We start from the raw sequence: 15911 nt of genomic DNA on the forward strand, positions 1-15911 counted from the left end.
AGAGTAAGCTTAGGATACAGCTAGGGTAAAAACTAGGTCTCATGAAACACAGACCTACCCTACAGCCAAGAAAACATCCTGTCTCAGCAAGATAAGCAAAGTTTTCCACAGCACTCAGATTCCAAATGCAGTGTATCTGGCCCTGGCTCTGTTTAAACAGAAGGGCCAGCTAAAGCCCATCTACTGTTCACCCAGTCCAAAGGGGCAATGCAAAAATCTGTTTGCACTGGCTGCACTTCAAAAGAAATGATGCTAAGTTACAAGCACCACATTAAAGAGTTAACAGGATTTCACTTTATGAGGGGTTCATTCAGGGGTCAAACAATTTCTGAAAACTTGTTATTGCACTGATATTACATAATTCCAGAGGGTAGCCAAGATATAATTCTGCAGATGCTGAAATGGGAAGAAAACAGGCCAAAAAAGCTGGATAGGTTACATTAGCAAGAACCCAAGTTCTGGAAAGGTACCTGCAGAGCCATCAAATCCAGAGATGAACGCCCGTCTGCAATCACAGGGTGCAATGTACTCACTCTAGAAAACAAAAGAGGCAGCAATTATTTATAGCAGCAGGAGGGAAAAAAAAAGTCAGCTGATGGCAAATACTTTGATAAGCTTTTTCTCCTAGAGGACATCACAGAGAGAAATAAAGGAGTTAAAAAATCCTGGGCTCTACTGCACTGGAACATTTAATCATCTGTGATTATATTGTATTTATGTCCAACTGAGTTTTGCTTTTTTTTCTTTAAGCTGCAGCACTTTTCTCCCATAAACGTCTGTAAACACTGAGTGCTTCAGAGTCTGCAGATGTTTATTTCACATTCAGCCTCCCCTTTGGGCAACAAACAAATGCTGCCTTTGAAGCTGTAATGTGAAAGGAAGAGAAACACCCCTTGATCTTGGAGACCAGAGTAATCAGCACATAAAATCTGTAAAATTCACTATCTCCAGTGAAGTTGCCTCACTGGCATTTGTAAGAATTCCTTTTAAGACTTTCTTTTCTACAACTTGTCACTAAGAAAGAAAATCATCGAGGTGGTAAAACTATAAAAACTTTAACTCTTAGGACTTTCCATAGTTAGATGCTGATACTCTCACTTCTTCCTTTCCTAGCCAAAACACGACTACACCAGAAACCAACAGACAACAGTCTGGTGGGTGAGAGGGAATCAAAGACCATCCTCAGTCCCAAACCCATCACAACCTCTGTTTGTGGACACATTTTTTTAGCAGCATTGCAGAACAGCCTGAAAATGTAGATACCTGACATCCACAGGAGCTGCCCAAATTAAAAGAACAACTGTGCCTCAAAATGGCCCACACACCATTTCTATGGGATCCCATTCTGGAAAGTTTGGAGGTCAGAACTGCTGAGTTCGTCTGCCAATTAGTGCAACTCAGCAAGTCAGCTTAATCCAGGCTGACAGCACCAATGTTTGAGCTGTAAAACCCTGGGATTTGTACCTTACAAATGGTCTGAACCTAAAGACTGTTACTCTGCCCACAAAGTTTCTCTGTCCCCTGCTGTGCTGTGGCAAAAGAAACACTTTGGGAAACTAAGCTGAGAAATCACAGCCCAATCCTCAGGCAGATTTAGTTCCTACTGTGATAGATTCTGCAGTTCCCTATCTCTGGCCAGGGCTATTTTTAAATCACCTGATTGTCAGAAAATACTCCCTTCAAATCTGCTACTCTTCACTGTTCTGAAGAAGGCAGAGGGCTCAAAGCACAGGAGTGAGTTGAGAAGCACAAACTGCAGCACCTGGGACCAACATTTTACTTCTGCTCCCTGTGACCCCACGGTAAAAACCCCTCCAGAACACCAATGTCCCTCCCCTCCTGGGCAGCAGCCACCAATCATTCACCACTAACATTTTGAAACTCAGCCTTGGGACAGAAAAACCTGTGGCCCAAAAGTGGACCTATCTGAGCAGCTTTTGCTCCTGACTGCCAGGGAAGATCCCTGGGATGTGCTCCCAATAAACCCTCTATTTTATCAAGTGACTAATAAAAGTTAGCAGAAATGGGACAGGTATTGAGGCCAGAGGTGCCCTGACCCCTGAGTCTGTCCAGTTCTCTATGCCTCTTCCTGTCCAGCTCCACAGACCCCCAGACCCATGACATGGAGGGAGAAGGGGTCAGGATACCCACTTTGGGAAGGGATGCCTGCCCTCTACACACCTCTATCTGATGGGGTGGATCTGCCTCAGCACACCACAGCACCACCATCACCATTAAATCCCTTTAGAATAATGACAGAGTCATCAGCAGACAGAAGAAAAAGTTGTTTGGGGAAGAGAATCAATTACCTGTTTCCCAGCTGCCTGACTGTCTCCCAGCAGCAGGTCAGAATGTGAAGGCAGAGTGATGCTGGACCTGAGGAGGATTCCCCATTTTCTAACAACTATTAAGCCTGTTGACTACTACACCTCCCCCTCTCCTACACTTCTCAGCTCAAAGCTGGGGCACCATCTCCTAGGCTCTGACACCTAAAGGGAATGCTGGAAATTTCCCACTGTGGATCATACCACTAAGAATATTTCAAATAAGACCTGCAATTTCTCTTCCCTTTCTCTTGACCAAAGCAGCAGAGACTGCAGGCTTGTTTGCTTATGCAGACAAGCAATCTCACATTCATAGGGAGGGTTAGCATTGAGCTGCCTGCAGTAACAGCACAGAGAGGTGATATGGCTTAAAATATTTTTTAAAAAAGCCTAATAGGGAAAAAAGAGAAGTCTATCAGTTTTAGATCTGGTAAAAGCTGACCTAAACTAACAAAGACCTTGACTGAGTGGGACTTCATGCTTTCCCATTCACAGACAAATGCAGGGAATGCTTTAGGAGTTTACAATGAGGCAGATGAGCTTTAAAAGGGACTACAAAGGATCTGGAAGGGAAGATGTCATTCATCTGTCAGTCTGAATTCCTGCACACCCACCTGTTCTGTTCCATGCAGCAACCCCCACTGTGCAAGGATGAGCCCGTGTTTTGCATGAGCTAAAATTACAAGGGGAACACCTGTGTACGCCACACAAAGTACAGGCCAGAGCACAGTCAGAACAAAGTATTTCCCTGGGGCTTCTTGCAGCTCTGATGGCCTTCAACCTGCCCCCTTCCTCAGGCCTTTCACATCTGCCTTCCACCACACCTGTCAGTCCTTGACATGCAGACAAAACTGGGGGCTGCATCATAGAGTCCCTCACCTAAGCCAGGAAGAACCCAAAAAGAGACCAGTGGTGCTTATCACCAGAGCCTGCATGGCTGGGCCACTAATATATTAAAGATTATTCTATCTGAAAGTCAACCAAGATCAGCAATGAAAAGTACAGCTTGCTGCCTTTAGAGCAGCAACTCTGATGCCATTAAAGAACAAACCCTGCTGTGTACTTGGAGGGAGGTCAGTGTTCGGTGCCAAAACCCAAACTGCATTGGTAAGATCTGGAACAGGTCAGTGCAACCTGTGCACAAGTCACCTCTTGTTTTATAATTCCACTGATTCCTAGGCTCAGAACAAGTGTGTGTCAGAGAAGCCAACCCTCAGCAGCAGACAGCACCTCTGCCAAACCAAACATGGGGCCCTGAGCTGGGCAGGTGCTTCCTTGATGTAGAAGAGTAGCCAGATATGACCAAATTTGTTTTCACCAAGTCAAGGCCTGGAGGTAGAAGCCAGACCCAGTTCAGCTGTGACTGGCTCCAAACCCCAGATCTAATCCAGACATTATTCCCACCCATAAAGAAGAAAGCTCCTCTGGTCTTTGAATGTTCCCATGCAGGCAAACTCCAGATTTAGTGTAAACTGGATGACTCTTTGTATGGACTTGAGCCTGCTTTTGGTTGGAACTGCTCTCCTTTCTCCCCAGCCTTTGGATCACCCAGGTCTGCAAGGAAACAGTCTGTTTCTTCAGACTCCTTATCACCAACACCAAAAGTTTCAAAAATCAAATCAGCCAGCATTCAGGACTGGCTATAAGAGTCACAAATCCAAAGTACTAGCAGCCTTGGTTAAGCCAGAGACAGAGCCAGCTGTGTTTGAGAAGCTCTGCGAGTCTTTCGGCTCCTTATGCAACTAAGCATGGAAAGCAAAGGACACAACCTGTGGCAAGCCTCCTGGCAGTATTGTAACCCCAGCCTTCTAGCCTTAGCAGAAAAAAAACCAAAACCAAACCAATATTAAAAGCCTCACAGAGCTCAAACAAAGCCAGTGCTACAAAGAGAAATTAGTCAACAAGTTGCAGCATCAGGGTGTATCAGCATCAATCCAATCCAGGGGTTTCTTTGCAAACTAGAAGGTAACAAAGTTTCCCCCAATCTAAACCCTGTGTAAACATCGTAAGAGGGAAAACCCTCTGTGAGGAAGTTTTCTGATGTGGATCCCAGGGTAGCCTCAGGAACAGCCGAGGGAGGCAAAGACAGCAATAAGTAGCTTGGGTTGTGGGGAGGAAATGGCTCAGTCCACTGGAGGCTTGGGTATCATTAAACTGCAGCCTTGTGAGTCACAGAGGGAGCTGCCCAAGAGCAAAATCTGACTGCAGGGTTGTAAAGTTCTTATTTGTGTACAGGAAACAAACCCTTGCTTGGAACATGGGGAAGCAGCAAAACTCAGCTCATCACAATTTACCTATGATCAGGAAGCCTGTTCTGGGATCAAAAGGCTTCCACCAATGCCTAAAAATTGCAACCATCCTCAAACCTCACAGGCAAAATCCTGCACTAACTAGTCAGGGGGTGCCAGAATCAGCAGCCTTTAGTAATTGTTTCCATTCAGATAGATTCACTCTGCAGAGAAACCTGACCGACTCGCCCGGCAGGAAATAGCAACATGGGGTTCTCTGCTTAACTGCACTCTGTCAAGGAAAGAAAGCAACAGAAAAACCCCAGCAGTCCTGAGGGTCACATTCTTCAACTCACATGACAGCATTTAATGTCTAGTGAAATGAAACCAGAGTTATATATGGACAGAGGCAGCCTGAGGCAGGAATGCAGCAGACAATAGCAGCTGCAGAAAACGCCTTCCCTCTACCTGCCCAAGTTTGGATCTCCCTGAGAGGAAACCCAATGCTGCTCACAGAGTCCCAAGGCACAGGCAAGTCTGGACCCAGCTCACCCCAGTGCCAAGGCAAGGGCAAAGGTTCCGATCCAGTTGCATTTTCACTTTGCTCTTGGGTACCCTGGGGTAAAAGGGAGCTTTGGGTGTGAGTGAAGAAAGCTTTAGGCCTTTTGTTTCCTGAAAATGGCTGAGGAGGGGAAAAAACACAGTTCTTGGGTCTCCTAACAGCGTGAACAGAAGAGTGAAACTAGCACATGAGCAGGCAGGGGAGGTAAAAGACAGCTCAGCAACTTTAAAATTAATGTCATGGACTACAAAAATCTTAACAGTGGAAGCAGTACACAACACAGTCACCTCAGAGTGGGCCCAGATTTCCCTTAAGAAACTTAAGAAAACATTAAGAAACATACTTAAGAGTATGCATTGATCAGGAAGTGCTAATGGGGAAACTAATAATGCCTTTTCTTTCCAACAGCCAGGATGGGGACAAAAAGTGCTATGGCAAGATCCCTTTTCTGCAGCATGAGCTCCCTGGAGACAATCTGGTGAGAAGTTACTGGTGGAATATCCACACTGATTTGTTAAAAGACCATAAAAACTCAGTCTCCTGAACAGACTCCAGAGACTTTTTCCAACATGGTATTTCTCAGGTTACTCTGGCTTTTATGCTAGAACCATTGAAGTGACTGAATGAAGGATTTTTTTACTTATCCTTGGCTTTTATTTTTTGCAGAAAAAGAAAGTGCAATCATTCCCATAATCCACCCATCCATACCTGATGGGCATCTCCAGAGGGCACTATGTAGGCTTGGACAGGCTCCTGGACATACCTAGGACTCTTCATCACCTGCCGCAGTTGCTTCAGCAGCTCTGTTGTAATTTTTGGACTCATCTTCCTATCTGCAACTAAAACAAAGCACAAAATTTCAGAGCTTCTCCAGCCATCCTGGGTCACTCACACGCATGGGTTGGAGCCCATCACCACTGGAAACTCCCCCTCGAGGACAACTGTGCCAGCATCATCCCTCTCAGCCCAGAATTTCTTGTTCTGCCCCTTCACCCGTGTTCCTTGAGAATGAGGGATCAGGTTAAAGCCTGTAGGTCCTGTAAAGAGCTTTTCCCACCACATAAAGGGCTGGCATGTCCACTGGTGATACACATGGCTTAACACACTTGCCAACCCTTCTTGCATGCAAGACCAAGAGCACCCAAAACATGCCCTGTGACAGCCAGGAAAGGTCTCAGCATGGGGTGTTGATGGTTCCAAGCACACAGATGAGAAGTAACCCCACCCACCCATCATAAGCACAGAGAGAAACTTCCAGTCTTTTCACTCTGCTTATAAACTACAGGAGCACAGGCTGCTGGGAGAACAACTCATGCAGGTCAGGAACTTAAGAATTTAAGAATGCAAGTTTTAGAAATTTCACCCTAGTCCAAGGTTTCATAGTGGACTGGTGACTGGATTAACTCAAGACAGAAGAAATCTGCTCCCAAAGGCAGGGATATGATCACCAGCCAGATTGACCTCTGGGCTGCATTTTAGTTGACCTAGCAAGAACACAACTCTATGAGCAGGAACAGCCTATTGAGCTCCCACAAGAAACTGCCAGAAGACAACCAGGGAGTCTTAGAGGAACCTTCTCTGATGACCTTTGGCAAATGCTCTGCAGCTTCCAGCTGGTGTCAGGCAGGCAGGAGTGAGGCAGCAAATCTGAGGGGAAAACAAGGGCACAGCCCAATCACCCTCCCTTGCTGTGGTTGGGATGTATCTTTGGCACTGCAGTGAACACCAGCCTCTCCATTTGCTCCTCAGAAGCCATCAATAGCCAGGGCCTGCTGTGGTGACATCAGGCTGTGCTGCTGTGCTGGCTTGAGCAAAGGCTGCAGTGGAAGGCACCAGCTGACTGCAGAGGACGTTCAAGCTCTGGGGGAGGCCTGGCCTGAAAACCTAGGAAAATCAAGTCATCTGAACCTCTTCAGGTTGAGCTTGAGATGCTCTCTCCATCTTCACTCACATCACCAAAGAGTAACCAAAGTGGGATAATCCCCTTCCTGGTTCTCTATGGACTCCTTTCACATTTTCCAGAACATGCAGGGATCTCAGAGCTGTAATGCTGTCACTGTGCAGGGCAAGGTGAGCAGGCCTGTGCTGCTGCAGTGCCATGCTATGCAGTATTTCATTCTGATCAGTCCATTTCACAGCTTATTTCACAGCCATCTCCACAAATGGGAAGACCAAACAGCATGCAAGTCTCAAACACTTTTTTGCTTAATCAAACCCTTACACTATTTACACCTGAGTAACTACCAGGTGTTCCAAGACACAGTAGGGTCTTCTTATGCCAAAACACAGTAAGGAATAGTCCCAGCCCTATGGTGTTTGCCATCAAAACAGGGAGGCAGAAAAGCTGCTTCCATTGTACAAGCCATAAGCAGACATGATTTGAGCATGGTCACACAGCAGCATCCTAACCAAGTCAGGAACTGCACCAAGATCTGATGCATCCAGGTGTAAAAATCTCAACCCAAGACCAACATTTTGCTCATCTCCTCACAGAAGTTCAGAGCACATTAGGCTTCTGCATGACTGTCTGCCCGGGGATGCACTGTGTTTAAAAACCCAGGCTACAAGAATCAAATCAAGCTGAAAAGGCACCACACACTAAATACTCCAACTGGTACCTTGACTCCAGTGCCTTCACTGGGTTTAGATTACACCTCAGATTTATTTCAAGGAGAAATTTCATAGCTTTATACAGTGTTTATAAGCTACACTGAACTTCATTATATTGTGATTGTTTCTGTCTGCCCTCTGTAATGAGCTGCTGTAACATTCTATAACATTTTTGCTGATTTATGGCCAGATAGAGGAAAAACACAAAGGAGAGAGAGCAACAACATAGCAACTAGCCACCAGAAAAGAATCTCTTTCTACAAACTCATAAGGACACAGCTTCCTTTCTTGCCTTTGTCTCCAGGAGCCTGAAAGTCTCATTTAAATAGGCAAGGAATGACAAGACTTTGCCTTTTAATAAAGCTCCTTGCTGACAAGCCATGGTGGTTTTCTTAGCAAGTGAGAGAGTCTCTCAAGGACAAAAAAAGAAATAATTTTAAAGTATTCTCACTGTTGAAAGATTTGCTCGCATTATTAAAAACACAAGTAAGCCAGATTAGCAACAAAACTCATATTAAGAAGGACATCTATTTTAGATAACCTCTACTGAATATAAAATCACTTTTTAAAAGTCCTCGACAAATTTTCCAATAAATTTGTCTTAAATTTCCAGAGAAAGAGAAGCTATTTTTTCCCTGACCTTCAGCAGTCATTTTCTCTGGTCCCCCTGCAATTTTTAACAGGTGACCTTTCCTTTCTTAGAACACTCTACAAAGGTAAAAGAGCTTCTCTATCATTATTTAATAACTTGAGTGACTAAAACCAAACACAGCTTCAATGAAGGCAGTGGGTTTAGCAGTACAAGGAACAGAGTTTCTGCCCTAACTTTTCCAAAGGTTCTCAGACTGCCACATTACCTGCCTCTGTAGCTCCCCACCTCAGGATGCCTCTTGCCTCTGCTCACACCCAATACCATTCAGCTCTTTGCTCGTGCTTCATAAGCTCCACTGTGCCTGAGAAAGCAAAGGGCAAAATTGAAAGGGCTAACAAACTTTGTCCCCCATAAAACAGAGCTGAAAATGCATTAGCACTACATTCCACTGGCAAGATTAGAAAGGTACTGAGGGTGAACCATGGGTCCGCAGAGAACACCAAGGGCCAGGCTTGTCAAGACTTAGGATCTTGCAAGCCTGTGTGTTTTTACATCCATTGATTTTTGCAATCATTCTGTCAGAGACCACTCCCCACTTTACAAATGGGGAAACTAAGGCAGGGTAACGTGCAAAGTAACACTCTGACAGGCAGTTAGACCTCCAGGTCTGTCAGTGTCCAGACATACATCACCTACACCCCACTCAGACCCCAGGAGTCAGTTCTTCAAGACCTCAGGCCCGATACTGCCTGGAGAGCATCTCCATCCAACACACAGGACAAAAAGCAACCAATGGAAATACTGCCAGAGGAACGGGGCACCTCCTGCTGCCTCCCACGTGTACAGGGAGTGGTGGGATGCTGCGACCCCGGGGACCAGCAATGGCAGGGGCTGGGGACACCAGGCCCCCCGTGTCAGGGTGTGTGTGGCAGTGCCACAGCAGGGAAGGGAAGGGAAGGGAAGGGAAGGGAAGGGAAGGGAAGGGAAGGGAAGGGAAGGGAAGGGAAGGGAAGGGAAGGGAAGGGAAGGATGGAGGGTCAGGCTGCACCTGGGTCTGCCAGCAGCTGCTGTGTTAGCCCACCCTAAGTGCTTCCTTCCCATCCTTCTGCGAGCTCCTCTTCATTTTCTCTTTTACGAATAAACTTGTAGAAAATAAGCATGGGAGCTTACACTGTCTGGAACCAGCAAACCCACCCCAAAACCAGGCCCAGCTGCCCTGCACCGGCCCGATGCCGGGCAGCCCAAACACAGCAGCCCAAACCCCACTGCTTGGCTCCCGGTATCCGCCTGAAACCCAAACTCACCGAACCCCTCAGAGCGGCCTGGCATGGCCCCCTGACCCAACAACCTCCCCTATCCCCACGCAGGGCTGACAGGGACACTCGGGCCTGGATGTCCCGTCCGGGCCCGGCTGACAGGGCCTGGGACACCGGAGCAGGCCTCGGCTGACCGGGTGGGGAGGCCATGCCCAGGCCATGCCCGAGTCCCCGCGGCCGCACCCCGGGGGTACCCTCAGGGTTCCCCTCCCGGAGGCCGCAGCCCCCCCGGTGCTGCCCCCGCCCCGCCGCTCCTCACCTGCCGCCGGTCCCGCCCGCCGCCGCCGCTACGTCAGCGACCACGTGAGCCGCCGCAGCCGCCCGCCGCTGACGTCAGTGTGACGTCATGAGGGGGAGGAGATCCGCCCGCCGCGGTTTCGGCGGTACCGTGCGGGACTTGAGCGAGGAGGGGGAGAAGGATGCGGGGCAGGGCAGCACCGAGCTCCCCCAGCACCGATCCGAGGGGCTTCGGGTACCGCCCGGCGGTACTGCGAGCGCGGAGCTGCCCGGGAGGGGTCGGCATCGCCCCCGCTGTGCTTAAAGCCTCGGCAGGAAGAGGCACCGTCCGCGTCCCGAGAGAAAAGGCCCTGGGTTTTCCGCCTGGAAGGGCGGATTGTCAAGTTTGTAACAGTGAGAGGCTGTGAAAGCCTCTCTGTGCTTCGCCACCCCGGGGTCACTGATGGCAACATCGCCCCCCGCTGCCCCCCGTCCTGTGGGGGTTTGTCAGCCCCCCCGACAGCAACAGGAGGCTGCACAGGAATGGAGAAAAAAGACGCTCACAACCAAAAGAGGCGACGATTACAAAAAAAAAATAATAATAAATAAAAAATAGCTGCTTTGTGGCTGTTCTGCTTTAAGCCCAATAGCATCCTGGAGGGGTGGTTAGTAGGTCCAGAGAGGTTCTCCTCCCCTCTACTCTGCCCTGGTGAGGCCACATCTGGAATCTTGTGTCCAGTTCTGGACGCTTCAGTTCAAGAAGGACCAGGAATCCCTTGAGGGAATCCAGTGCAGAGCTTCAAGGTTATTAAGGGAATAGAAAATCTCCCTTGTGAGGAAAGGTTCATAAAGGCTTGTGAGAGAGCTGAGGTTCTTCAGCTTGGAGGAGAATGAGGAGTGCCCTCATCAATGTTTATAAAAATGTAAAGGGTGAGTGTCAGGAAGAGAGGCTCTGCTCAGTTATGTCCAGTGATAGGACAAGGGGCAGTGGGTACAAGCTTGAGCACAGGATGTGCCACAAAAATCTAAGGAAAAACTTTTTCACTGTCAGGGTGACAGACCACTGAGACAGGCTGCCCAGGGAGGTTGTGGAGTCTCCTTCTCTGGAGACCAAAACCCATCTGGAATTATTCCTGTCACCTACTCTAGGTGACCCTGCTCTGGCAGGGGGGTTGTACTCGATGATCTTTTGATGTCCCTTCCAACCCCCAACTTTCTGTGAATCTGTGACTGCACCCAGGCTGGAGGGGGTTGCTTGCAGCAGTCAGTACCCTGGGGACCCTCCAGCCCCCCCCAGTCCCGTGGGGCTCATTGCTGCACCCAGTGCACCCCAGACATGACAGAGGATGAAGAGGAAGGTGGAAGCTGTGGTGCTCTTGGGACTCAATCTAGCTTAGGGCCTCCTGTGTGTCCTGGAGACTCTCTAGGAGAGGAGGTGCTCAGCTGGCTGCATGGTGCTCAGGACTTTGCCCTTAAAGGTGCACAGGCTGGGTGCTACACCTGACATCCCACTGGTAAAGCAGCCTGGGTGAGCACATGGCCCCCTCCTGGAACTGATCCCTGGGCCTCAGCCTGTATGCATTTTTCCAGAGCAGAAAAAACACATCCAGCAGCTATTCTGCCCTTCTCCCTTCCAGTCCACACCAATGCTGTAGACCACAAACTAACCAAACGTTTGCTGCTGCATCTAGCAAGCCAACATGAGCCAGGCTGTTACTAAACCACCTGGGTCTCCCCAGCTATTCATACATTTCCAGGGGAAGCATGAAGCAAAAACAGGATGAGAAAAATAGAGTAATTCAGGCGAACAGAGGCTTTTGGAGGTCTCTGCTCCAACCCCCTGCTCAAAGCAAGGCCATCTTCAAAGCTAGAGCAGGTTGTTTAGGGACTCTCCTGCTGGGCTTTGAGGATCTCCAAGAAAGGATAAGCACAGTCTCCCTGGGCAGCCTGTGCTAGTGCTGACCACCCTGGAGTGAAACTGTTTATTTCCTGATATCCAAGCAGAATTTCCTCATTGCCCCTTTGCCCCTTGCCATTTCATTGTGCACATCTGGAAAGCATCTGACAATTTCTTCTCTCTGACCATTCTCCATACTGAGAAACTCCAGCTTCTGTAGCCAGCCCTGGCCAGCAACTGGTGCCCTCTGCAGCTCTCTCTGCATCGTGATGCTCTGTTTTATACATCTCTGGAGTAAATCTAGCACATAAAGCAACACAATAAAACTTGTAATCTGACAGAAGAGAATAAAGTCTGTCCTGCTGCCAGCATCCCAACATTGGGAAGGGTTGCTGGATGGAGCTGGGGCTGTCCTTGAGTAGGGTAGGGAGAGAGTGGAGGGGAAGGCTAGTGATCACAACTGTTGTAGCAAGAAGAGTTTTCTTTCCTCATTAATCTCCTTGGGTGAAGCTTATTTCTGTTTCCTGACAATTGTCACCCCATCTTCCAGCCCACAGGAGACCTATACAATCCTGGCAGTCTGGGCTGGAAAGACCCATTTAGATTGTCACATCAATGTCTCCCTCAGGGTAAACCACAGCCATGTTTTGCATTTGTGTTACAGACCACGTTATGCTCACCCTGCAGAATATTTGCTGAGAAGATTCATTTCTTGGAAACCAGCCAGAATCCAGCAATGCTCATATTAAAGCACATGTCAGGACATTTTATAAGCGCTGCAACATTAGCACGACGACCACGGAGATCATTTGCCAATGGCAAACTCTGCAGCTGAATCCAATCAGGGTTGTGAACTGGTCCTTTCAGCCCCCTCTGACTCATGATAATAATTCAGGATTAGATTTGGCTCAGGCTCTTAATAGAGGGTTGTGGAGAGCTGCACCCACCGGAGCTCTGAGCTGGCCCAGAGAAAGGAGACTTCAAATGTTCAGCACATGTTTTTCCAGCTCCCCGAGAGGTGCTGCACTGCAGGGATGAATTTTCCTCCACTGTGCTTCCCTGCTTGTGCACTTTGTACCTAAAGGCATGGAAGACTCTAACCCTTCCTTGGCCTGGTCCAACTGCTCCATGATGACTTCCCAGGGCAGACCTAAGCATATCATGCTTCTTCCCTTCCTGATGTTTGGAGCTTTCAGTTTGGCTGAATTTAGGACAGTGGTTTAATCACAAAGTAATCTTAACACCTGTGGCACTGAAATAGTTTGATTCTTTTTTGGCAGTGATCCATTATTGAGTGAGTTTGGGTTAGCTAATGGACTGTGGGAGCAGCAGCAATCAGATTCAGGGAGGAAAGAAAATATATCTCCTATGTGGGAGTATGACTTGTCCACAGCATGAAATAACCAGGCTGCTCACAGAGCCCAGGGTACCAGAGGAAGGACAGAGCAGGGGATAGCTCAGCATCTCAATCCAACTTAATTCCTCATTAATTCCTCCAAGTCTGAAGATGTCATCCTATCTGTTGGGAGCCAGTCCAAGGAGAGCAGCTACAGCATGAAAGCAGAGCTGTCCTGCCTCTGCTAGGCACCCTTCAGCCCCTGGGTGAGAGGGGAGCAAACCAGGAGTATTGAATTTAGTAACTCCTTCTACTTTGGTCCCAGCTCAGGGTAGAAATAACAAGTGCCACTGAAGACAGACTATTAATGAGATATTTATGTCTCTGCAATTTAAAATGAAACATATTAAGCAGCCACTGAAAACGCCTTACTATGCTGTTTGGTGACCAAAATGTGGTCCCCTTCTGTCTTTCTGATCAAGATCTTGATTAAATAATGGTTTTAAAATTAGTCTGTATTCCCATCTCCTAAAAATATGCTAAAAGAAGCAGGAAATAGAAAGGAAAATATTGATGCCTGCAAGAGCTGCTTAGTTGCTATTAGCATCTGGTGCTGCAAAGCCATGTTGTGAAGGCTTCTGTACTCAGGGTTACTTGTAACTGACTTTCACTCACTGAGCACTAAAAATTAGACTAATTTCCTTCCTTTCCTGGTGGAATTAATGATGACAAACTAATGAGTATTCTGCATAGGAACCTCATTCCAGAAGAAGAATGATCTTGCAATAAAAGATGTATGCAGGCCACAGAGCATTTTGCAGACATCTCCTGATGATGCTCATGACAAGTCCTCTGCAGTGAACAGCCATCTTACAGGTGGAGGTGTGACTGTACCACATGGGCTGATGTCCTGCCTGTCTGCATAGATCAAGGTCTAAACACCACAAGCATCCCAGTCCCACCAGTGGCCCGACCCAGTAGGACCCATGCTAAGCCCATGCATGAGCACTGGGGGGGCTGGGGTGCATGGGGGAATGGTGCTGAGCCATCGTGGCCCATCTGGAGGTCCAAGCTGAATGAGCCAGAGGATTGCTGTTAAAGGCTTTTCCCAGATGAGCCCAGGGGACAGCACTATTTATTTCATTTGAATAATACATGACTCATAAGTTAAATAAGGGTAAGTGAAATGAGTGTTCCGGTTAAGTCCAAATGTTTTATGCTTTTTTCCTGGGCATTCTGGATCTCTAGAAAGCTTTGAAGTGGCCCTAATGAACTCACCAGTGTAGATAATGCAAAATACTTTCATAATTAATTTAGCAGGCAGTGCTGTCTATGATATATAATCTGAAATGCTTAAAGAGATGAAACTGTCCTTCCTAAGCACCTGTTTGGTCTCAACTAAAATTCTATGAGTTCTGTTGCAAAAATGTTTTAGGATAGCACTTCAATATACCTTGCTTTTAATTAAATTACCCTAATTGTGATATCTTTTATGTTCTTATAATGCTATAATTGCATCAGATTACAAAAGAGTGGGGCAACAAGTAGCAACCAAAATTGCCTGAGACAAAGTGACAGAGCCATTAGCTCCACTGTAATCTTGATCTGTATCCAGTGATCAAGGCCAGGAAATAAGCCACAAAAGAACACCTGTTATCTTATCAACCCCCTTCTACTCTCGATACCTTTATTGCAGCTGTAACATTCATTTCATTCACCTGCTCTTGTTGCACACCTGTGAAATGTAGACTCTTGTTTTGTAATCTAATCTCCCCAGATGACCCCTGCCTGCAGGGCAAAACCAGAGCCTTTTCATGGCAGGTGTTTGGCATCTTGGTGAGACCATGCTGTTGGAGAACACACCAGTGCCCAGTCTGCATCCAAGACATACCTCCTGTCCCAAAAAAGCACTGGTCACAGTGCAGGGTGCTGTGGGAGACAGCAATAGGAAACAGAGATTTGTAGCACAGGGTGAGCATCCACAGAGCTCTCACCAAGGACATGGGAGGCAATGGCTCAGTTCATTCTGACACTAAGATTTGAACTGCAGGATCCTGCCGATGGCTTGAGACATTTTTTGGACACCAGACAGGCAAAAAGATGCTCTCAGCCCCACTTCCCCACCACAAGGACTGAGGCTGCCAGCACAGCTCTCCCCTTGCCCTGGTTTCAGCAGCCCCAGCACTGCATGCAAACCAGGGAACATCTTAGGAGACACATGGGGGCTTAGAAGCCAGGAGGAGGATCATGTTCCCTACAGCAGAGGAAAACCAGGCGTTTACTGGTTGTACACATGACCAAATAGCCCTTTCTATCCATGTGACAGCACTGGGATTGCCCAGACAATAACCAGCCCACTTGTATTTGTGTTTTTCAGGGCTTACCTGCAAACTCTCCTGTGCAAGTTGGTTTACTCACAGAAGCCCTCAGTGAGTTTGGTCACAGCTGTGCCTCTGTGTTGCCTCGGCAAGGTCACATCCTCCCAGCCCAGAGGCATTCCTGTGTCCATGCAGGAGAAAACAAGTACTATGATTTTCTTCCTATTTCCACCCTAGAAAATTACTTAACTGCGATGAATGCCAGTGTTTTGGTAGTGTACAACAGCAGTGGTGAAATGTGCCAAGGCAAGGAAGGGCCTGAGAGCAGTTCAGCAGAAAAACTGCTTGTATTTTAAGCTCTCAGCTCTGAGCTAAATGGAGGTTTCAAACATGTGGCACGAGTCCTTTTGGATCATGTTTGAAATAAATTTTGTCTGTTTGGAAACAGTGAAACTAGAAACTGCAACAACAAATGGTGTGTTTGGGGGAAAAGATAGCAGGGAGAGAAGGAA

At 47.6% G+C, this 15911-nt stretch overlaps 1 protein-coding gene across 6 annotated transcripts in view; it reads right to left on the minus strand.

The window, feature by feature from the left end:
- Positions 1-9975, minus strand: part of XPNPEP1 (X-prolyl aminopeptidase 1) — a 31352-nt gene extending 21377 nt beyond the window's left edge. For 2 of the 6 annotated variants that reach the window (XR_011726853.1, XM_071749353.1), the window contains exons 1-4: positions 9892-9975; positions 8582-8677; positions 5823-5953; positions 467-534 (exon numbers count right to left, since the gene is read on the minus strand). Coding sequence is in view for 5 of the 6 variants with exons in the window: in XM_071749353.1 (XP_071605454.1) it covers positions 467-534; positions 5823-5939 (185 nt within the window). In the remaining variant the exon portion in view is untranslated. Of the gene's footprint in view, positions 1-466; positions 535-5822; positions 5954-8581; positions 8678-9620 lie in introns of all 6 variants that reach the window. The other 4 variants (XM_071749355.1, XM_071749356.1, XM_071749354.1 and 1 more) reach the window with 4 other exon arrangements.
- Between the last annotated feature and the right edge of the window lie 5936 nt (positions 9976-15911).

Source organism: Heliangelus exortis, chromosome 7, assembly GCF_036169615.1.
Source record: "Heliangelus exortis chromosome 7, bHelExo1.hap1, whole genome shotgun sequence".
Lineage (NCBI taxonomy): Eukaryota > Metazoa > Chordata > Aves > Apodiformes > Trochilidae > Heliangelus > Heliangelus exortis.